The sequence below is a fragment of the Chaetodon trifascialis genome, chromosome 11 (genome assembly GCF_039877785.1).
Source record: "Chaetodon trifascialis isolate fChaTrf1 chromosome 11, fChaTrf1.hap1, whole genome shotgun sequence".
NCBI lineage: Eukaryota > Metazoa > Chordata > Actinopteri > Chaetodontiformes > Chaetodontidae > Chaetodon > Chaetodon trifascialis.
This window is the reverse complement of record NC_092066.1, coordinates 19,589,668-19,612,364: the sequence shown is the minus strand read 5'-3', so window position 1 is coordinate 19,612,364 and position 22,697 is coordinate 19,589,668. Positions and strand designations below refer to the sequence as shown.

The 22,697-nt window shown below is 45.2% G+C and overlaps 4 protein-coding genes across 5 annotated transcripts in view; 2 read left to right on the top strand and 2 right to left on the bottom strand.

Moving 5' to 3' along the window:
- Window positions 1-258: 258 nt before the first annotated feature.
- Window positions 259-5,767, top strand: mcm6 (minichromosome maintenance complex component 6). The gene is made up of 18 exons (XM_070974449.1): window positions 259-479; window positions 661-807; window positions 1,037-1,147; window positions 1,292-1,379; window positions 1,515-1,676; window positions 1,793-1,958; window positions 2,066-2,214; window positions 2,344-2,494; window positions 2,597-2,738; window positions 2,836-2,977; window positions 3,053-3,160; window positions 3,510-3,665; window positions 3,820-3,948; window positions 4,038-4,202; window positions 4,461-4,590; window positions 4,687-4,932; window positions 5,033-5,172; window positions 5,271-5,767. Exons 1-18 carry the CDS (start codon window positions 382-384, stop codon window positions 5,379-5,381), a joined length of 2,541 nt encoding a protein of 846 aa, XP_070830550.1. The 5' UTR covers window positions 259-381; the 3' UTR covers window positions 5,382-5,767.
- Window positions 5,768-5,893: 126 nt separating this feature from the next.
- Window positions 5,894-22,697, top strand: part of LOC139338701 (uncharacterized) — a 147,855-nt gene continuing 131,051 nt past the window's right edge. The window contains exons 1-3 of the mRNA XM_070973949.1: window positions 5,894-5,944; window positions 6,192-6,474; window positions 7,001-8,302. Coding sequence (XP_070830050.1) covers window positions 5,902-5,944; window positions 6,192-6,474; window positions 7,001-7,163 — 489 coding nt within the window. The 5' untranslated portion in view covers window positions 5,894-5,901 and the 3' untranslated portion in view covers window positions 7,164-8,302. The remainder of the gene's footprint in view (window positions 5,945-6,191; window positions 6,475-7,000; window positions 8,303-22,697) is intronic.
- LOC139338700 (protein lifeguard 3-like) lies at window positions 8,297-16,737 on the bottom strand. Its single transcript, XM_070973948.1, has 12 exons — window positions 16,492-16,737; window positions 13,809-14,126; window positions 11,706-11,773; window positions 11,338-11,402; window positions 11,200-11,253; window positions 11,061-11,111; window positions 10,936-10,975; window positions 10,298-10,335; window positions 10,125-10,212; window positions 9,867-9,962; window positions 9,729-9,782; window positions 8,297-9,602 (listed from the first exon to the last, which is right to left on the bottom strand). Exons 2-12 carry the CDS (start codon window positions 14,119-14,121, stop codon window positions 9,456-9,458), a joined length of 1,014 nt encoding a protein of 337 aa, XP_070830049.1. The 5' UTR covers window positions 14,122-14,126; window positions 16,492-16,737; the 3' UTR covers window positions 8,297-9,455.
- casp8 (caspase 8, apoptosis-related cysteine peptidase) lies at window positions 17,661-22,498 on the bottom strand. Of its 2 annotated transcripts, XM_070974439.1 has the most exons (12): window positions 22,328-22,498; window positions 21,457-21,592; window positions 20,939-21,114; window positions 20,713-20,818; window positions 19,844-19,973; window positions 19,705-19,760; window positions 19,555-19,618; window positions 19,389-19,453; window positions 19,172-19,307; window positions 18,920-19,047; window positions 18,330-18,715; window positions 17,661-18,147 (listed from the first exon to the last, which is right to left on the bottom strand). In XM_070974439.1, the coding sequence occupies exons 2-12, from the start codon at window positions 21,562-21,564 to the stop codon at window positions 17,985-17,987; spliced, it is 1,518 nt and encodes a 505-aa protein (XP_070830540.1). In that variant the 5' UTR covers window positions 21,565-21,592; window positions 22,328-22,498; the 3' UTR covers window positions 17,661-17,984. The 2 variants fall into 2 exon arrangements, with proteins under 2 accessions (XP_070830540.1, XP_070830541.1); XM_070974440.1 differs by lacking the exon at window positions 22,328-22,498 and having other exon boundaries at window positions 17,917-18,147; window positions 19,172-19,283; window positions 21,457-21,564.

Genomic DNA, 22,697 nt, shown 5'->3' with positions numbered 1-22,697 from the left:
TCTCCTTTATGTCAAGTTAATTTGATGTTGACAAAGACACGCGCAAAGGCCTCGAGAACAGACGAGAACTTCTTTCTCCTCTTCACCATTTTTTCACGCTGAACTTTATTGGTTTTAAACAGGAAGCGAGCCGCGGGAAAGAGCAGACAGACTTTGCGTCAGTTGCTTCTGATTGGCTACACACCAGAGAACGTTTGCACGGCTTCACCGATTGGTCGGAAGCGGCGCGCCAAAGATCACGTGTCACTCTTTTCGCGCGAAACTGTTGCTCTGTTGTGAGGACTTGAGCGTGCTGCCTGTGTCTGTCCGGGAAGCAGCGGTTCGGAGCTCAATATCGCAGAACTTCTTGAATCTTGAGTCGCAGTTTGACGGTGTTTCAGCATGGATGTTGCTTCAGCGACCGCGGAGAATGCCGCAGAGGTGGTGAAGGACGAGTTGGCTGAAAAATGCCAGAAGTTATTCCAGGCTTTCTTGGAGGAGTAAGTCACTGAACAGGCTTCATTATATTGTTGTCGGCCGAAACGCGGTGCGCACGAGTTGATCGCTTGATCGCTCTCATTTTTAAGGGGTTCTTTATCCGTAACTATGAGGATCCAATGCGGTGTTGATCTTCTGCTGGCCAAGTGTTATATTTCATTATTTTTCCCTATCCGTGTGCAGGTTCCAGACCGGGGATGGAGAGGTGAAGTATGTCCGGGAGGCCGAGGAGCTGATCCGGCCTGAGAGGAACACCCTGCTGGTGAGCTTCACAGACCTGGAGGGCTTCAACCAGGAGCTGGCCACCACCATCCAGGAGGAGTACTACAGGTGAGCTAACCTCAGGAGCCCCAATTCATGAGCACTGTGTTACTTTACAGCCTCAGTTTGATCTCTAATCACAATGCTAAAGAGAGCCACTCACTGTAATGTGGTTTCACCAGTGCAGCTTAGGCAGCACACATATTATCCTCACTGTGCTGGTGAGTGAGCAAGCAGCAGACACATGAACAGCCCCAGACAAGCAGAAGTGGATTAACATGAAAGAGTCTGTTTTCAGAGTTTACCCCTTCCTGTGTCGGGCTGTGCGCAACTTTGCTCGGGATCATGGGAATGTTCCTCTCAACAAGGAGTTCTACGTCGCCCTCGAGGATCTGCCCACCAGACACAAGTAAGACACTCACCAAACCTATAAATTATGTGCTGGTCTGTAAGACTGTTCATTCATTTTGGCTTTAAATTACATACCTGTTTAATTTGTTTAAAAATAGAGAGCAAGATATCAAATATGACCCTTTTCCTGGTTGCCATGTAGGATCCGTGAGCTGTCGTCCATGCGTATTGGCAGCCTGGTGAAGATCAGTGGTCAGGTGGTGAGGACACACCCAGTACACCCTGAACTGGTAAGATGTCCTGCAGTCAACACACCAAATGCACCAAAATTGCTAAAGAAAAATCAACGAAATCAAGGCTGTGATGTGTGGACATTGATGTCTGTTTGCAGCTTGATCATTATCATGACTTCTCTGTGCTTGCAGGTGAGTGGCACCTTCCAGTGCATGGACTGCCAGGCAGTGATCAAAGACGTCCCACAGCAGTTCAAATACTCCCCGCCAACCATCTGCAGAAACCCCGTCTGCAACAACCGCTCCCGCTTCCACCTCGACACACACAAATCCAAGTTCATCGACTTCCAGAAGGTAACTGAGGGAGGCGGTGTGTGTGTTTGTGTATTTCTGCATGCATAGATTTCAGGGGTCCTGATGACAGCTTAAGCCTGAAGGTGTCTGATTGAGTCTGAACTCTGTGCATTCAGGTGCGCATCCAGGAGACACAGGCGGAGCTGCCCCGTGGTTCAATCCCACGCTCCCTGGAGATCATCCTGAGGGCCGAGGCTGTGGAGACCGCTCAGGCTGGAGACCGCTGTGACTTCACCGGGACCCTCATTGTTGTGCCGGATGTCTCTCAGCTCCGCACTCCAGGTGTGGGTTTGACCTTAGGTTGAGATGTAGTGTGAAAGCAAGAAAGTACTAGAACAAATGTGTTTTTTAATGCTGCTTGACTGACAGTATGGGTGCCCCCCCTCCAGGTGTGCGAGCAGAGACCAGTACCCGTGTAGCCGGAGGACCCCAGGGCTTTGAGTCTGAGGGTTTGAGAGGGCTGAAAGCTCTGGGAGTCAGAGAGCTTTCATACAGACTGTCCTTCTTGGCCTGCAATGTGGCCCCGACCAACCCACGAGTAAGAGACACACACTAGCAAGCTAACAATGAATGCATCTCCATAGTCATCTCACCCAAGCCAAAGAAGCAGATAAAGCTCCAAACATGCCTGGTGTTCACTTACAAGTGCACGGTTTCTGTTGTGCAGTTTGGCGGGAAGGAATTGCGGGAGGAGGAGCAGACTGCAGAAAGCATCAAGAGCCAGATGACGGAGAAGGAGTGGGAGAAAGTGTTCGAGATGAGCCAAGACAAGAACTTGTACCACAACCTGTGCACCAGCCTCTTCCCCACCATCCACGGTCAGTGCTCGAATCGTTACTCAGCATTTTCTCTGACCAGGAAAGCTTTGTGCGAGTGTGTTTGAGCTGGGGGTTTCTGGTTAAATGTGACTGACTCTGCAGGCAATGACGAGGTGAAGCGCGGCATCCTGCTGATGCTGTTCGGAGGCGTTCCCAAGACAACCATGGAGGGAACCTCGCTGAGAGGAGACATCAACGTCTGCATCGTCGGAGACCCCAGTACTGCCAAGAGCCAGTTTCTCAAGTATGTAACTCAGCATAGACACATTCCCTGTAACCAGGTAGACATTGTAATCCATTCAGTGTAGGACTGAATGAATAATTTAAACGTGTGTGTGCAGGCACGTGGAGGAGTTCAGCCCCAGAGCAGTGTACACCAGCGGCAAGGCCAGCAGCGCCGCCGGTCTGACCGCAGCCGTGGTCAGAGACGAGGAGTCCCACGAGTTTGTCATTGAGGCCGGAGCTCTGATGCTGGCTGACAACGTGAGTGTCAGGAGTCACAAACAGAGGATGTTCTGAAGTGTGTTTGGTGGTACTGATGGCAGTGCGTTCCCGCAGGGCGTGTGCTGCATTGATGAGTTCGACAAGATGGACCTGAAGGACCAGGTGGCCATCCATGAAGCCATGGAGCAGCAGACCATCAGCATCACCAAGGCTGGAGTCAAGGTAACGGCAGGCAGAGCAGCGTGAGCTCAACCTTGAAATGATGCACATTGTGAAATTCAGGACTCACGGCTGTGCTCTTCAGGATCATGACTTCAGACAGTTTCAGAAATTCCTCCAGCTGAGGTTTATTTACTCAATTGTGGTAAAAACTAAATCAAGCAAAATACCTATTGTATGTCTTCTAATACATTTTCTACCTTATTTTGGTCAAAAGAAACTCAACATTTCTACGACATGATGCACAAATACAGCTAAAACAGCTTGAACTTGCTTTTATGATTCAGTTTCTATGAGCCGCGGGCTGTCAGTCCTCTCTGCAGCAGAATGACTCTGCCTCCGTCTCCTCCAGGCCACCCTGAACGCCCGCACGTCCATCCTGGCTGCCGCCAACCCTGTCGGTGGGCGCTACGACCGCAGCAAGAGTCTGAAGCAGAACGTCAACCTGACCGCCCCCATCATGAGCCGCTTCGACCTCTTCTTCATCCTGGTGGACGACTGCAATGAGGTATGCGTGTAGTCTGTGCATTTGTTCCTGCGCTGATTATTAAATGAACCTCCTTTGTTTACCTTCATATGGCTCTTGCATGCTATAACACTCCAAGGTTCCCGACCAGGACTCTGACCTCGTCTAAAGCTGTGTGTGTGTATGTGCATCCCAGGTGACGGACTATGCCATCGCCAGACGCATCGTGGACCTGCACTCCCGCATAGAGGAATCTGTGGACAGACTGTACTCGCTGGACGAGATCCGCAGATACCTGCTCTTTGCAAGGCAGTTCAAACCAAAGGTGCGCGTCTGCCTGCGCCGATGGCGTGTCCACATCAGGTTTGACCGCGTGTGCTCTTGTGATTCGTATTAACCCACGTGCGTCTGCAGATCTCCAGCGAATCGGAAGAGTTCATCGTCGAGCAGTACAAGCGTCTGCGTCAGCGCGACGGCTCTGGAGGTGTGTCCAAGTCTGCCTGGAGGATAACGGTGCGGCAGCTGGAGAGCATGATCCGCCTCTCAGAGGGCATGGCGCGCATGCACTGCTGTGACGAGGTGGGCGCCACTAATCATTTCCTATTCAGCTCGCACGAGAGGTGCACAGGGATGTTTGGAGGCTAAAAGTTTGACACATGGGATGCAGGAAAATGTGATCAAACCTCAAAATCTAACAAGCTCAGAATACAATTATCACACAATCACATCTTATTCTTTACAACGTCATATTTTTCAGTGACAATGAACTAATGTAACGACTCACAAGTGTATCACACGATCCCGTGTTGACCTTTGCCTTTCTCTGTGTGTCCTCAGGTGCAGCCCAAACATGTCAAGGAAGCCTTCCGTCTCCTGAACAAATCTATCATCAGGGTGGAGACGCCTGACATCAACCTGGAGCAGGAAGATGAGCTGGAGGAGGAGGAGGAGCAACAGCAGGAGGATGGTACTGACACACAAACACACAGTCAGAGACAAATATACACACAAACATATGCGTTGTGTAGTTTATCTTCTGGCATTATCCCACGCAAACTTGTAGGAAACGCCATCCCGAACGGAGTGAATGGTGTAAATGGCCACGTTAATGGCATCGATGGGCATGTCAACGGGCATGTCAACGGGCACGTCAATGGGCATGTCAACGGGCATGTCAACGGGCATGTCAACGGTGTGAATGGACACGCCGAGTCTGGCAGCCAGCCCAAACCGTCTCTCCGCCTGTCCTTCCCCGAGTACAGACGCATCTCCAACCTGCTGGTCCTGCATCTGCGCAGGGTAGAGGAGGGTAAGACGTCCCCCTTCATACCGCTGAGACGTTTCTACAATTGTTGTTTTTTTTTCTCATGTCATGCAGTCTGACTTTTTCATTGATGCCTGTCTTGCAGCTGAGGAAGAGGAGGAGCTGAAGAGAAGTGCGGTGGTCAACTGGTATCTGCAGGAGATTGAGTCGGAGATCGACTCCGAGGAGGAGCTGGTCAATAAGAAGGGTCTGATAGAGAAGGTCATCCACAGGCTGGTGCACTATGTGAGTCTGCCCTCTCCAAAAATCTGATCACTGATTTCAGATCAGCAGACAAAGATGAGTGTGGACATAGCTGACGGTGTGCGTGTGTTTCCCCACAGGATCACATCCTCATCGAGCTGTCTCAGGCGGGGCTGAAGGGCTCAGAGTCAGCAAGCACGGACGAAGAGGGTGTTCTGGTTGTCAATCCCAACTACATCCTGGAAGATTAATCTCCTCCCAACGCTCATATGTAACACATACATAATAGTAGCACTGGAGATGTTTTCAGACTTGTTTTGTGAGTTTATCACCTCTGTTGTACAGACGATTCTGCAGCTCTATAAGGAAAAAAAAAAAAAAAAAAAAATCTTAGGTGAAACTGACTTTTGTAAATATGCTGCTCTTTTCCCTCCAGTTGTTTGCTGGCTTCTGTCTATTCGCCTCTCAGTTTAGGGAGCCGCCCTGAACTGTGTGATTGCTGTTTATCCATAACTGTATATTAGAGGCATACTTTACAGCTGACTTGCCTCCATGTGTTCAACGTATTATACGTCTTTTGTAAAATTATGACATGATGTTAATGAAAATGTTGGTTCAATAAATAAAATGTTGATATAAACACAAACCCGCTGCATGTCAGTGTCTTCACGGTGTTTCTTAGAAGCGCTACACCGCTGTTGTCCAGTAGGTGGCAGCAGACACGTGATTAAAATGCAACTGCGCATGCTCGACGGACATTATTCAACAAACATGGCGGCACCCTGCAGGACAGTAGTTAGGACAGCACTGAAAGGTAAAACAAGTGTTTTAAAATTATACTTCCTCTATAACGTCCCGCAGCACCTTAGTTACTTCGCCAAGCCCGTGACTATGTCATTTATGTAAATAACGTCATAAAGTGTTATTATTGCCAAACTTGGGACAACATGGTGACTTCCTTGTTTTTATATGACGTTCACCAGAGCCAGCCCTGATATTGACCTCCTCGCGGAGGGACAGAAGTCACATTATTGACAAATAAAGGTCTTTTTATTCCTTAGGCATGTACTTGGTTCCCAGCCGGTGGCTCCTCACGCAGAGCGGCCAAAGCCCGGCAGTGTCTAAGTGTTTGCGGCTGCATGCTGCGCGGTGTTGGCCGGTTCATGTCTGTCCTGCTGCCTCCCTGTGCAGCTCCAGGACGGAGCTACAGAGCAGCACCCAGCCACACCGCACAGCCGAGAGGAGGGCCGGGGAGGCAGAGGAGGAGGAGGAAGAACCAGAGGGTCCTGAATACATACCCAAGAGAAAGGCGAAGAACCCCATGAAGAAGATTGGCTATGCCTGGTGAGTCTCTTCACTCCTGTCCACTCTGAGTGTCTTAACAGGAGGACTAAAAGATTTGTAGAAAAGCAGTGAGCAAAAACACCGTAAACTACTCTGAGTGTGCCTCGATGAATATGTCAGGTTTTAGAGTGTAGCAGAAGTATCAGCAGTTGAAGTAGCTGATGTAGTACATACTGCAGTAGTACCGTCTCAGCATCAGTAGCAGTTGTAGTGGTAAAACATTCCCAGATAACACAATTTCTTACATTAAACATTACAAAGATCGTTGTCTTCTGTCACAAACTCTACATCAAATTTGCCACAAAAACCGATCCCTTCTTAAATCACAACTCGAGTCCTGCAAAATAATGGAAATCGCTGTACAGTGAGCATTACTATATGAAATAGACTTCCCGTCCTCTGTAGGGAGACGTAAACCTGTTTCTATGACTAATGATAATGTACCTGAATGTAACTGTGCACATAGAGATCTGTCACTTTAAGTTGAACTCAGCTTGCACCAAAGTTATTTTTCATGCCCCTCCAGGATGATAGGCCTCCCCACTGGTATCATCACCTTCCTCTTGGCTAAGAGACAAGTGGACAAGAACCGACTGAAGCAGCTGAAGATTCGACAGAGGATGAAACAGTCAAATGAGGGAGAATATGAAGGAAGTCGCTACCGTCCTGCTGGTGTTAAACTGGACTGATAATGTAATTAGTAAGGCTACTGTGATGTGCACCATATCCTGAACATCAGGATGACTGCTGCTCTACAGCCCAAAGACTGAGCACAGAGATGTCAGCTTCATTTTGAAACAGCTCTTTGAAGACACGCAGAACTGGGTCATCATCTCCTCTTTAGGCTGGTGCAGGAAATCTGAAAAGGAACGTGTTTGTGATCAAGCCTTTAAAAAGGACAGATTTGATTTGTCTTGCTCATGAACAAAGATGGATCATATAGGATTGACCGCTTCATTGAATCTGAATGATCACGTTTGTATGAGCCCCGATGTTCCACAAATGTAATTGAGGAAATAAATGTAAATGTTTATTTATAAATTTGTGAATATGGAAACAAGAATCATTGCTGGTACAGCTCCATATGAACCACATCAAAACTCACAAATACAAATGATATGAAAAGGCTAACAGACATTCCTCATCATTGATATGTATATTTACAAAGCCCACACTCACTGTCTGTGCTGCACATTCAAAAAATTTGCCTTAGTTGTTTTGAGTCGAGGGTTTTATGTAACTTTGTTTGGATCTACACTCAAGATAAATACAAACATGTGTGGAGGACCAGCTGGGTGTGGCTGTTCCTCTCAGAAACGCTCCACATTAGCTGGAACTCACCGACTTTCAGGAATTTTCCAGTAATTTAACACCGTGGCACTGATTGTGTCATGGACAAAATCCACCCAGCTGGCACTCAGTGCCTGACCAAATCTGACTAACAAGAATATATAAACAGGCACATGTATAACAATACTATAAAAGCTTATGGAGTACTGAACATGTACTTCTTTAAGTTAAAAAATGGATGTCAGAAACATTGTGAAGGCACAGTAGGGATATAAAAGACAGCAACGCATGTAGTAAAGAACATTAGTGAGTACAGTATGAACCCATGATAGCAGACCTGAGGCTGTAACTAGGTGTACTCAGCTGCATCCAGGAGCAGACAGATCATCCACCAAAATATCAATACTGCCAATACTAGTGTCAATAGGATCAGTATCAAATATGACGTCATTTACCATTAAGCTGTTTTTCCTTCTAACGTGCATATAACTAAAGCAATAATTGAGTATTTTGAGAAGAATGCTGATTCTTGCCGAGAGTTAGATGAGATGATCAATCCCAGTCTGACATCTGGACGGTGAATATAAAGTTAGCACAGTTAGTTTAGCATTAAGACTGGAAACAGGAGGAAACAGTCGGCCTGGCTCTGACTAAAAGTAACAAAAACTTACGAATAGCACCTCTAACGCTCTTTAACATATACTGCCTTGTTTGTTTAATCTCTACAACCACCTTAGTATAAAAATGACTCCAGTGGAGACTTCAGGAAGTTACTGCTGGAGGCCAAGAAAAAGTCACACATGTAACATCCATAAAAGCACCACCTGATGTTTTTTTATGGATTAAACAAACAAGATATAATGTGTGAAACTGTGAATTTTAGGCAAATTGTTTTACCCTCAGTCAAAGCCAGGCTAGCTAGACTCTCCGTGTCCCTGTTTCCAATCTGCATGTGAAGCTAAGCTAAGCTGCTGCTGGCTGCTGGTGTTTTATCTAATGGACAGACACGTGAGCAGTATCTAACTCTGGCCAAGAAGGCAAAGAAGTGTGTTTTCCAAAATGTGGAACTATTCCTTTAGGTACACAGCAAATACGAATAAGAAATGGCTAATATCTGAGAAATTATTCAGTGAGAAAATGAATTTAGAAGTAGCCCATTAAAGATTCCTTCACTCCATTAATCATGACAGCTGTCCTGCCCGCCCACGCTGTACTTCGAAGCCAACCAGAGAGCTGACTTAGCTGATTAGAACAAACAGATTTGCCTTTTTCCTCAACATTTACATAGACGTGACCCAGTTGATGTGTAGCAGTACATTTACATGCAGTGAAAAATGTTCAGACACTGTCTGCCTTAACTTAAGTCCAGCAAGAGTGAATACATGCTGCAGCTGGCATTCCAGTGTCTATAGATACCTGCAGCATTTATATTGTAGTATTAATATATATATATATATTTAACCTCTTGTAAGTTGCTTAATGCACATATAGACAAATATTGACCTCAGAAAAAGTGCATTTCTTTTGCATAGGTTGACCCTATACTATGACAAAACCTCAAATTCAGCCCTTCCCTGGAGTGCATCATGATTTTAGAAATCTATTCTGATTGTGACTGAAAACAGAGCAAAGATTTAAAAAGCATGGCTTGTTTTGGTTGACCAACAGTGGTCGTGAGCCCTTGGGTTGACTTATTTGGAAGCACCGATAATTTGCAGCAGGAAAAGGAAGATCTGGATGATGTCGACGTAGATGGAGAGCGCGGCGAACACGTACTCCTCTGGGCCGATGGAGTGCTTCCTGTTTCCTATCAGAAGCTGCGTGTGGTACGCTAAGAACTGCAAGACACACAAGAAGCATTCAGAATGACGCTGTCAAGCATTCTGTGAGAGCGTGATGCATAAAGTCACACTACAACTGTGAAAAATGACATATACAGACACCATCAAAAATGAAATACTCACCATCGTGAAGACTATGGCTCCCATCGCTGCGTAAAGCATGTGAAGCCAGTAAATCTGCAAGAACAGACAGCCATTACAATGATGGCAACTTGAAAAGGTGTGCTGTCAGGGTTTTCGTTCACATCAGCCTGAACTCACATATTTGAAGGACAGCACGATGGTTGTAATGATGCCAGTCACAAATACTACGATCCCAAGGACACAGAAGAGGCCCTGGCACTTGGTGAAATCCACCTAGAAAGAGAAACCACCAACAGCCTCTTTAATACACGTGTGACCGCACAAACACAAAGAAGCCATTTGAAGAGGTTAAGCACTCGCACACACGCACACACACACACACACACACACACACACACACACACACACACACACACACACACACACACACTCTACCTTTGTCTGGAAGCAGAAGACGGTGACAACGATGCAGACGACGGCAGTGATACCCAGGGCGAGAAACACTGCTTTGGTGTCATAGTAGCTAAACAAAGAGCAACACACAGTTAACTGAGGGAAACGGACCGGATATTTCTGTACTTCATCTGGACTGTACAAGCTTATTATACCTGGAAATGGATCCAGTCATGTAGGACAAAGCCAGGGTCTGTAAAACAAATGAAAAGTTCTGTTTGTCCTTCAAAAATGCAGTTACGTCACAACATTTGAGGGACAAAATAACCATTCTGTCACTGACCAAAACATCTCTGATTATAAGATGTGAAAAGACTGAAATACATGCAGATAAAAAGGGGATGGTCCCTATAAATAACTAATAATACACAATATGTAACATATATTGCAGTGCTAAAGACCTTTCCCAAGCTGTAATGTCAAGTGTATTGAAGTTAAGAGAGGGGGAAAAACAACTGGAACAGAGTGGACCGAGGCTTACGCAAAATCTAACATGTAGAAGTGACACCTACAGAAACCGAACAACCTCTACTGACGGACAAAACTGTTCCATGAAGTAATGCGTGGAGGCGCTTTGTGCACAGAGCTGATAAAACACAGATATAGAAGCAACATATCAAAGGCATTATGCAAACACAGCATAAGTCAAGTGTGGTGACTCACTGCTTCGCTCTAGTATCAAAGTCAAACCTCGAGACAGCTTCCGTATTTTAGTATAAGAACAGACTTGATTCAAGTCCAGGAAACTGTCATTATGTGTCTCTATTTCCTCAAGTCAAGTCATTTGGCTTACAAAGGTGAACAGCAGGATGACGTTCCATGGGAACTTCCTCCTACAAAGAGAGAGGAACATTAGACGCTGATTTATAAATATTCTTTGCACAAATGTTCTTTGTGAGACTCAGCAATCACACTCACCGCGGGCCCTTACAGCAGACCAGCACAAGGTGGGTGACGATGTACACAGCGCTAAGACAACAACATTAATATTACTTTATTTAGATTCCTATAAAAGCACATGACTGTAAAGGTGACGTGATCACAGAGTGAGACTTACTATGATGCCCAGTAGATAGCTGTGTTCCTCTGTACGAAATATCTGACAGGTTCGCTGTGAGAAACAGAGGCACGGTCAACAGCGTGACACACACATAGACACAAACAGGCACGCAAAACACACATGCTGTGTACTCACACAAAGGTGAATACAGCCACAATGGCTGTGGTGACAAGCAGCTGAGATGCCAAAATCAGGTACACCTGAAAAACACATGCAGACAAAAAGGGAGTTTCAAGCCATTCAGTCCATCCTAAGCCAGCACCGGCCGCAGTTTGGGTCTCACTTCTCATTCTGCATTCAGCAACACTTCACCGTGTACGGAAATATCACATCAGCGTATATAAATATACATTCCTGACAACCATCTGGGTTTTCCAAATATTCAGAGGATTCAAGTCTCAGAAAAACATGAGCGTAGTTCTGTGGCTCATATCTAATGATAATACATGACAGACACAAGCTGGGGCTAATCCAGTGTGGTTTGTCTGACAAGTGTGTTTTACCTTTCTGATGAAGGCATGGCGAATGCTCATACTGTCCCAACCGCTGCCGCTCGCCGCAAACTCATCGCCTTCAGCAAACAGAAACATGAGTAGTGACCACAATGAGCACAGGAAACATGTCATCTCTCACCAATGAAGCGTCAGTGAAAAGGCGTTATGCTGTAAATTCAAAGTTTGAAGTGATTGTTCCATATTTTGGAAGAAATGCAAATGATGACTCTATATTTAAGGATTGAATAATATTACTTGAATGCATCATACTGTTCTAAAAAAGTATACCCAGTATTAAGGCTCAGTTTGTTTAAAAAAAGACTTAAACCTTTTGGAAAACTTGGCTTATTCCTTTTCTTACAGAGTGCGAGATGAGAAGATTGATACGACTGTCATGAAGCTACAGACAGAAGACGATTATCTCAGCTCTGTCCAAAGGTAGAAAATCTGCCTACCACCACCTTTGATTCAGTTTGTTTAAAAATATATAAAAAAAACAGCGACATATATAAAAAAGACTTATGGTTTTATGGTAGCTTACTTGCAAACTAGTGTGTTTACTCTTCAGTTTTTGTAAGAGATAAGATATAACTAATCCTAATAAACATATATATATATATATGTACATTCTGTACAAAAGGAGGAGAAAAAAGTGGATGCAGCAGTCTGTTGCTGAAGGAGCTGCTTAGGGCCCCCACTGTCTCATGCCGGGGGTGAGAGGGGTCGTCCATGCTTACTGTCAGCCTAGCTAATATCTTCCTCTCACCCACCTCCTCAATGGGGTCCAGAGGGCAGTCCAGGACAGAGCCAGCTCTCCTGACCAGTCTTTTTCTGTCCCTCTCAGAGCTTCCACAGCCCCAGCAGACCACTGCGTAGAAAATAGCAGATGCCACCACAGGGTCATAAAATGTGTCCTACATCCTCCAAGGGACCTCAGTCTTCTGAGCAGATGGAGACGAATTTGCACTCGCCCACGATCTCAATGTCCAAACCCTGATTGTCCACGGGTGTAGTCTGTGGCACCTTCCTGCAGAAGTCTATCACCATCTCCTTTGTCTTGCTGGTGTTTATGTGCAGGTACTTCAGTTCACACCAGTGTACAAAGTTGGTTACGACCTCCCTGTTTTCCAGTTCCTTCCCCCATGATACACGTTCAACGATGGCTGTATCACCTGAGAACGTCTGGAGGTAACAGCTGTCAGTGTTGTGTCTGAAGTCCAATGTGTAGAGGATGAAGAAGAAAGGAGAGAGCGCTGTCCCCAGTGGAGCCCCCGTGCTGCAAACTACCACATCGGACACACAGTCACAAAGCCTCACATACTGTGGTCTGTTGATGAGGTCATCGATGGTCCACGCTGTCAGGCAGCAGTCTACTCCAGCTCCTTCCAGCTTCCCCCTGAGCAGTGAAGGTTGGATTGTGGTGAAAACACTGGAGAGGTCAAAAACATGACCCTCACAGTGCTTACAGTGTACTCCAGGTGGGGAAAAGGTCGGCGAAGCAGGTAAATAACTGCGTCTTCCACACCAATGCCTGGTCGTTATGCGAACTGTAGGGGGTCTGGCTCTCCAGGTGACGGAGGTGGTTCAGTATGATCCTCTCCACGGTCTTCATCATAATCATTGTACAGATTAATCAAATGAGATATACCGTGAGCTTTAGAGGTGTTGGTAGGCAGATTCTGTTACCTGTGCTGTTTCCAGTGTTTATGCTAAGCTAAGCTAAGATAACCATCTCCTGCCTGTAGCGTCATAGTACCGTACAGATGTGAGCAGTATCAATCCTTTCATCTAACTCAAGGAAAGAGAGTGAATAAGCAGAGTCTCCCAAAATGTTTTACTCTCTATTTAAACAGACTCAGCTTTAATATTGAGTATTACTTTTTTGAACGCTATGATGCATTCAGGTAACACTATTTAATCCTTAGTTATAGAGTCATCAATTGACCAGGGTCATGTTTCAAGTTCTGCTGCTTAGATGTATCTTGCATTTTTTTTCTCCAACTGGTTCAACAAGCCAATGTCATTTTTTTAAATGTCAGGACAAGGTACTAAAATGCATCATCATTCCATGTTCAGCCCTGAGTGTCACAGCACTGTCAGTCCTTGTCTTACCAGAGCTCAGGACATCTGACGGTATGGTGGGTGGAATTATAGGGGGCATGGGAGGGGGACTGGGGTAGCCAGCTCCTGGTGGTCCAGCAGGGTGAGGCTGTCCCGGGTACGAGCTGGGAGGATAGCTTCCTGGCTGGCCTGGGAACAGAGGGTCGTTTGGACCGGTGGGGTACGGAGCAGCAGGCTGGCCTGGCTGAGGACCACCGAAGCCAGGGAAGCCATATGCAGGGGGTGGTGGGTAATTCCCGCCCTGGGGTGCATACAGCGGGCCCCGGGAGTCTTCATACCTTGGAGGGTAGTCTGACCTTGACATTTCACCTGTGTGGAGATAAGATGAAGAAAACGCCGTTTCACACTGCGATGAACAAAAGCAGAGGACAGAGAGGGTGAGCAGCAGGGAACAACAAAAAAGCACAGACTGGCTTCAGGCCTGTGCACTGACCTGCTGTTGGTGTGTGTGTGTGTGTGAGTTCCTATGTGCACATATCCACATCTCCAGCACCTCCGCTGGCTAATAATCACACTTGACTTACACCCTGGGCTGCATGAGGTTAAAGTGAACATGTGGTTCTGCTTAGCACTGCGGTTCCCAAAAAGCACCACAGGCTCAACAATCACTACATGCATCTCTGAGGGAAAATTCTAATAATAAACCACACACACACACACACACACACACACACACACACACACACACACACACACACACACACACACACACACACACACACACACAATGTTGTCACAAAAAACTATCCCATGTTCCAAAATGAGTATTAAAAGAATTCTGGTGCTTTTACAGGATACTTTAAGTGCTTCACCAATAAAATTAACCCACATTTGCAATGTGAATCATTCAGATTTGACAGACATTTCTCCCAACATGGATTTACACTCCGAACATCTGACAGATGATTTAACTCCATACGACTTCACAACAGAATCTAAGCCCCCATACAGAAAACACAGACCTGTGTTTCTAAGTTGGCTCCTTTTTTTTTTGCTTGGTTATTTAGGAAATGTCCCCTGGGCTCCAGTTTCACTGGGGCTTTTTAGGGGAATACGCACAGTAAAGGAATTCAAGAACTGGCTCCACCTCGTGCTGCCATTACATCACACCCAGAGCACCAAGCAACAGGACAGAAAACACTGAATGGAAAAAGTGCTTCAGTGCATCTGCAGTCACAGAACGAGTCACAGAGCCGATCGCCGCTTTGGTCATTGAGACACTCCTGGCAGACGAGAGGGCGTGAGGAGTCTGTGTGTTTGATTAGCAGGGCGGAACTCTTCTCGAAAAAGTTCACATTTCCAATCCCGCAGTGAGCCGTGTGTTTAAACTGGTGCCTTGAGTCAATCTCCCCTGTCTTTCATTACTGCAACCACCAACGCTGAGCTCCGAGTGTTGCAAAGTATGCACGCTTTGACAACGCTGGAACAAGTTTGTTGACTTCCATGTGGCCTCACATAAACTCCAATGACTCTAATATCTCTTTCCACATCACTGGCACAAAGACCCCGTTCCAAGAAGGGCCACATGTCATGTGAAGGCTTTCCTATGGGTGCACTAGATAAATTCCTTGCAGACAATAACAGCGAGAACCGGTTTGACAAACGTTTTATTTTCACTTTCTGTCAGAGACGGTCTAAGTTCATGATTTGACTCTGTAACATCTGACCAAATAACTCATGATGTGTCCTTTATTTACTATTAGTGAGGGTTTACTGTTACTAATAGTCCACTTAGTCTAAGCCATTGTGCCTTTTCACATTTCTTTCCAAATCCTGTCGCTCTGCAGTGTTTACAGCATCTACTTTAAGCTTTAATAACTTTTCCATAGCACTGAAAGGCTTTTCCTGTTATTCTGTCATCCATGATAATGTTAGGACTTTTTTTTTTTAGGTTACATAAGATTCAGCCCTGCTCACCACTGGAGGTCAGCTCTGTCAGCAGTGTTTGCGTCAGGCGGGTGACTAATGAATGAACCATCACACAACTCATTACAGGTGTGAGTAATTATTAGAGGTCACCTGGATGTGTTCCCTTTATGTGTTCCAGGTGTAGGACCCTCGTACTGCTCCTGCTGCTCATTATTATGTCTTACCGGGACACCTGAATGGAATGAAACCACCCTGAGTGTTACTGGCTACACCTGTGCTTCTCCTCCTGCTATGTCTGCCATACACACACTTACATTAGTTGTTCTAGGGTTGAGGAGCGCTGCAGTAAAAGCAAACAGATCCAAACGTTCAGCAACAGCCCAGTATGTTAAAGTAAATGACATGTTTTCAGTTCCCACAGTCACAGCTGAGCTCAGAGGGCGCAGCAGGAAAACGCGCATCAGTCCAGCTTGTGACCAAAGTTTGGAGACAGCAGGCTGTAGTTTAAGCAGTTTATCCACAGCTCTGTGATGGCTGAGCAGTTTGAACATGTCCAGAGTCAGACTACACCCACTCCACCCTGCTCACCGAGACCAGACCTCAGCTCACAAAAAGCCTTTTCAGGTGGGGGTCCAGCACGGCCTCTCTGCTATGAATAGAGCTCAGCCAGCAGCAAACACAAGCTGGATGGGAGGTCACCGACCAGCAGTAACAGATTCAGATCAGTGTGAAGGTATGGCTGGTGTACCTCTGTGCCACCAGGCCGCTTCGGAGACATGACGGCATCTTGAAATGAGCTACTTACCGAGGAAGAGATGCCGACGTCAGAAACAATGTGGTGGCGTTAATTCACAGCGAAAAAATGAGAAAAGTGGAGGCTTTCCGATGTCGGCCACACCCTCTCTGCTTCCAAAAGACACAAACAAACTCCGAAGTGCTGCAGAGGCTTGTTTCACATGGAACCGTCCGCCTGGTCTCAGGTCAGCCCGCTGTGCGCTCAGCAGCCCTGCACAGATGTGAAGCAGCAGCAAAGAACATTTCCTGGAACAGTGAAGAGCAGGGTGGAGTCCGGAGGAATCTCAAACACACACACACACACACACGGGACGTACGTGTGTGTGGCCTGTGGGGTTTAGCTGACTCATTTTCAACAGGCGCTTCTCACGTTACTGAGTAAAGGAGCATTACACCTAGTGGTGGAGGAAGTAGAGTAGCACAGGTCCATTCTCATGTTTTACTGTAGTATTATTAGTGATGCCTTCACTTAGTCTTATTCCATAACAATACATTTTTATTTGTTGAATTTTACTTCGCATTAATAATCACAATCCGCAAAGTAACGAGTAACTAGTCAAATACATGTAATGGACTAAAAACTACAATTTCAAGATGTAGAGGAGTATGAGTACAAAGTATAAGCATTAAATGGAAATACTCAAAAGTACAAGTACCTCAAACTTGTAAACGTGTAAATGTGCTTAGTTACAGTCCATCACTAATTACAACTACTCATGTACTTCACAAATTAAAAACACTTGACTGTACGTACTAGAAATTGAGATTCAAGTCTGAAAGGCTGATCTACTTAGTGCATTTCTCTTGTGTCCATAACTTCATTTCAATTAAATAGAGAATACAAATGCCAAGAGGATGAGAGGGTGAATGTGAATAGTGGACTTAAACATGTAACAAGTGTTTTTATATTTTGGCACTGGTTTGTGTGTTTCTTGGTTATTGTGCCCTGGTACTGAGGAAAGGATTTTGATACTTCTGAGTCCATATGACTCAACCAATACAAACAAAAACTACCTGTATTTTAAGGAAAACTTATTTCCATGTTCTTAAATAACAGTGTGGAGTCTATCATATGCACTGGACGCTGATTTCATTGTGTTATAACAGTTTAAAAAGGTTCTACATTAATCACTTTGCTTGGAGCTGTGAAAGAAGAAACTTCTCAAATGTTTTTTTTTTCATATCACTGTCTCATTGTTTATTTTTCCTTAATAAATGGGAACAATCACAAACATTTCAAAGAGCACATTTTCTCTGAACGGCTACTGTAAAATTATTTTATTTGCATGACGTATTTTTGTTCTCAGACGTCTAGTTTCCTGAGGTACCTCCAAAGACGCCACCATTCAAATTCATCCAGCTATCCATGTCACACACACACACACACACACACACACACACACACACACACACACACACACACACACACACACACACACACACACACAACCAGAGTCATACACACAGTAAACAAGAGTGTTCTGGTGTGAATCTGGCACATTTTCAGGGCTGCACTCGGTCTCTGTCCGCTCCCAGGCATTTGAGGACGAGCTTCTTGGTGAGGGTGTACTTCGGCTCTGGCATTTGTTTGTAGTTTAGATAATTTCCTTTGCTGACCTCCCTGTTCACACGTGTCAGGATAGTGAGTATGTCATCCATCTCCGAACTGCACAGAAACATCAAAAACACGTTACAAGTCATAAATCAACAGCATGCCCTCTGACACATCACATCAAAAGCAGACCTACACAGAGAGCCACAGGCTTCATCTTGGGAATCCTCTGTGACAGGGGCGTTTGTCTGAACTGTAGCTAGCAGACGAAAAGCTCACCACGTGTCATCACTCACCTGTGTGCTGATCTCATCAGCTGCGTGCACAGCTGCTGGATGTAGATGGAGCCCGTGGAAGTGTTTCGAAACGACTTGCACTCCGGCACTGTGGCCATGCCCAGCAGGAAGTCAGCGTCCGAAGGCACCGTCTCGCCGTACACACGACCCGCGTCTTCCTCCAGGCGGCTCTCTCTGTCCTCCTCCTCCTGTCTCGGGGGACACGGCACAGATCCTCTCTGGTAGCCGCTTCCCTGGCATGCTTGGATGAAGAACAGTTTGGGCTTCCTCGCCAAGGTGCGAGCTCGCTCACTCGTGAAGGGCTGTGTCAGCTCCCGCAAGGACACCCCCTGCTCATCAGTCCCAAAGACACATCCTTTCTCTCCATGGGAAAGCACGCATACCACCTGAGATCAGAGGCAGACAGGCTCTTAAAAATTGTGTTACGCCTCAATTTAACTTGGATTTTAGATACGATTCCTAATGACTGATCTTCTTATCTGACCATCTGCAATAACGCAAACAGGCTATTTCCTTTAAAGACTTTAAAAGTAAAATATCTGTTCTAGTAACTGATGGCACAGCTCTGAAGGCGATGTGAAAACGCTCACCAAGGCATCATCATTCGAAAAGTCCCTTAAGCCCAGTGTTTTTAGCTCATGTCGCATGGCTTCTGCAGTCAAGTTTTTCTTCACCGTCACAACAAAGCCGAGCTGGGTGAACACTGAGCGCAGAGCGTCTGTGTCACATAAAAGAGAGGCAAACTGAAGCAAGCCATCATATCGTATGTGAGGAGTATGAACTCTGATCACCCTCAATCCTTCAATCAGATCACAGGACTGTTGAAATACAAGGATACACACCCTCATCCTGCTGAGTCCCTGCTCTGTTCTTCAGCTCTGTTCCTGTGAATTCCTCGTTGTTGATGACCACGCACAAACCATGAGGGTTGTGAATCATGTCGTAGTAGTCTCCCTGAGGGGCACAAGCAGACCCTGCCTGTGCACGGAGACAAATCACAGCCATTAATGTTCCGAAAACTGAATGAATGATGGGAAGAGAGGACGTGTGAGTGGTTACCTGATCAGGAACAGAGATCAACTTGCTGTGTGGTTCTGAATCAGCGTAAACATTCTGTCCTGCAGCTGAAGATCAAAGACAGTGGAAACTTAGACCTCTTGTACTGTATGTGTGTGATAAGAATAACAGCAGAGAGTTGGTACTACAGTGAACAAGAGAGACGTACCGCTGGGCTGAGTCTCAGGTATGGCCAGAGCAGCTTGTTCAGGCTGAGAGGGGATGCTGACCCTCTGTGGGAAGCAAACAGAGAGCCAGTGCTCAGTAAACAGGCTCATGATTGGCTTAACTGTACACAAACACACATTTAAACACACACCTGGTGATCCATGCTGACATGAGGAGTTACACTGGTGTCACGGTGCTCTGTAAGCCCTGAAAAGAGTACAATCATCTGATGAATCTGACAGCAATACAACATCCGTGTATGTGCTTGTCCGTGGAAGTGCGTCTCAGACCTTGCATGTAGCGGTGTACAGTCGACGCCAGCTGTTGATCCAGCTGCAGCAGTGCCGTATGCAGCTTATCAAGACGGTTGATCGACAGTTGGCCATTCTTTTCCATTTCAGCAAACACATCCAGGGCCGTCTGTGATCGACAGAGACAAGTTGTTTATTTCTGTGATTTGGAGGCTTTGCAGCTGCATCCAACATCTACAAAGCACATCTGGTGAAGTAATGAAGATGTGGAAGAGTTATCCATACAGTGTGCCCAAAGAACACCCCTACAGAAGCCCAGTATTCACGTTGAATGAATGAGTGCAAACAGTAGATAAAAACACAATGAAAACATACATGCAAGACACAATTTTTTTGTGGCAAAATGGCTGCAGGTCATTTCAGTGATAAAATATGTAAAGCACATGTTGTTAATATCAAACTAGTAGACAAAAGAAGCAATAATAACAATACTTCTATAGTAATTTGATACAGGAAGGTCGTACGTTAAGACATGAAACCAGCAACTGTTGATCAAAGCTGAGGATTCAAATATGGAATTGAAGTCATAATCAATCCTATTTGGAAATACAGATATATATTTCTAACTGCAATTACATTTACAAAAGAATGAAAATACAAAAAGCAGTAACTGTACATTGACGTGTATATTATTGTACTGAGGACAAAGTATAAGTAGTATAAATTATGAATTTTAATTAAAAAAAAAAAAAGATTTTGGCTTGTTGATTACAGTGAAGAGAGTTTAACTATTTACTATTAACTAAAGTTGTTTATCAGACGTTTTACTCAAAAGTAAAAAGTGAACTCTACATGTTATCATCTCTTATATAACCGTGGGTGAGGCAGGGAGGTGGGTGTGTTCTCACGTTGCATGTCTCAATTTGCCTTCTGCCCAGGCTGCCGCTCAACAGAAACTTCATCTTGTCCAGATTTTCCTTTGTCATGTCCTCATATATTTGGTAGAGCATTACACTGATAGAAAGACAGACAGAAACAACAGACAAAAGACTCAAACTCTGAGAATATAACTGACTGTTTTATGATCCTTTCTGTTATCTCTTCCAGCTACAGTACATTTCTTTTGGCTTTTACCTGTAATCTGACAGGATGGGATTTGCATCTGTCTCTTCTAGTCTCCTGCTGTCTGTCTCCAGGAGGCTGAGGAGATCTTCTCGACGGATAGTGTGGAGCAGCTGAGAAAGGAAGGCACAGTTCTCCAGCAGTCCCCTTTCTTCTAGTCTTACGAACAGGCCTTTTGCATCCTTGACCTGCATGACAACAACCAAGAAACGCAAAAACCAACATTTGAAAAGATGAACCTCGAATGGATATGATGCAACAGCTGAGAATGCGAGCAACGGCAGAGAAACCCTGTCTATAAAACGCACCTCCTGCACAGATATGATATGTTTTTTGTCCCCTTGTTTCCTTTAATCAGTCTATCTTTGTTCTTATTACTTTTATTCTGGAGGGATTGTAGGATATATGCAGGGAAACAGCGTGACTTTCAGAAAAAAGCTCAACTGTCCAGAGTTACTGGTCAATGAGACATTTTTCCTTAGACACTGGGTTGAGACAAGGCTGCAGCAGCACGATGTATGTGGCCTCACCCCCTCCAGGCGTTTCCTGTTGACAACATCGCGGCAGAGGAAGCAGAGAGCGGCCACCTCAGAGGAGTCCAGCTCCTCATCTATGTGGGACAGCGTCCGCCTGTCCATGCGCTCAGAGAGGCAGACACAGCAGAGGCTAGCAGGGGGTAAAAAGGGAAAGTGTTAGGGTCACTGACATAAGTCAAACATTAGATGAGCTTGAAAAACCAGGAAGCACAGTCAGGTTTTGTTCTTTTAAAGCACTTTCTGGCCTGACCCAGGTTGGAAGGAGCCTATTGGCTTACAGGACACCTCAAGTGTGACCTCTTCTTTTCTATTACATCACTTCTAAAAGCCCATTCCTATCAAAAGACATACTTATAATGTATTTCAAATGGTAAACATACGTGTTTATGTAGTTGAGTTGTATTTTATTAGTCCCAATTTTTTAACTTTTGCACTTGTATTTTATGTTTGCCACTTTATAATCTCTTCTGCGCTGACCTCATATGAGTGTCATTTACAAATAGTACCTCACAGTAGTCCTTCAGGGTGGATCGTGGTGGTGTGTTTTTCGTCACTAAGTGCTAAAATTGACAGTAAAACGCTGCTGTGACGGTGAAACAGCACCGGAATCAGTCCAGGTGTTTTTTGGACTTCACTGCATGAAAATGATCACTTTAAAAAGTTCTGACTCAAGTCTTGGCGGCGCCATATGACTTATATAACGTTAAATCACTCTGTAATTAATACTTCAGTCAACAGGTTAACTTCAGGTTACTCCATATAATTTACATAATGTAGTAAACGTAACAGCAGCTCGGGGTGTAGTCTGTATGACGTTGGCTAACTTTACTGCTGTCTACGCATACGTTTCGACGTTAAAACTTACTGTCAGCTTACGTCCAGCCAGCAAAAGTATTCGACTTCTGTGGTTCAAGAAAACAAACTCCTTTTGGAGATCGAAAAACTCTCTACTTAACTTTTAGTAAGTTCGTGGCGCTAACTTCTTGGAAGTCACTCGTTCACTCAGACCTTCCCGGTTTCACTTTCAGAGGAAGTCAGAAAAACTTACGTCTGTTTCAAAATAAAATACATGCTTGTTGACAATGAAGACGCGGAGGGACTTGAAACATCACTGCCCTTCTTCTTACTTCGGATTAACCTGCGTTCATGCAGCTCCAGTGTAACCTGTGTGGAAAAAGCTGTAGCGCCTTTCATTATGTTACCTTTCTTTCATTATTCCGCTTTTATTTTCAAGG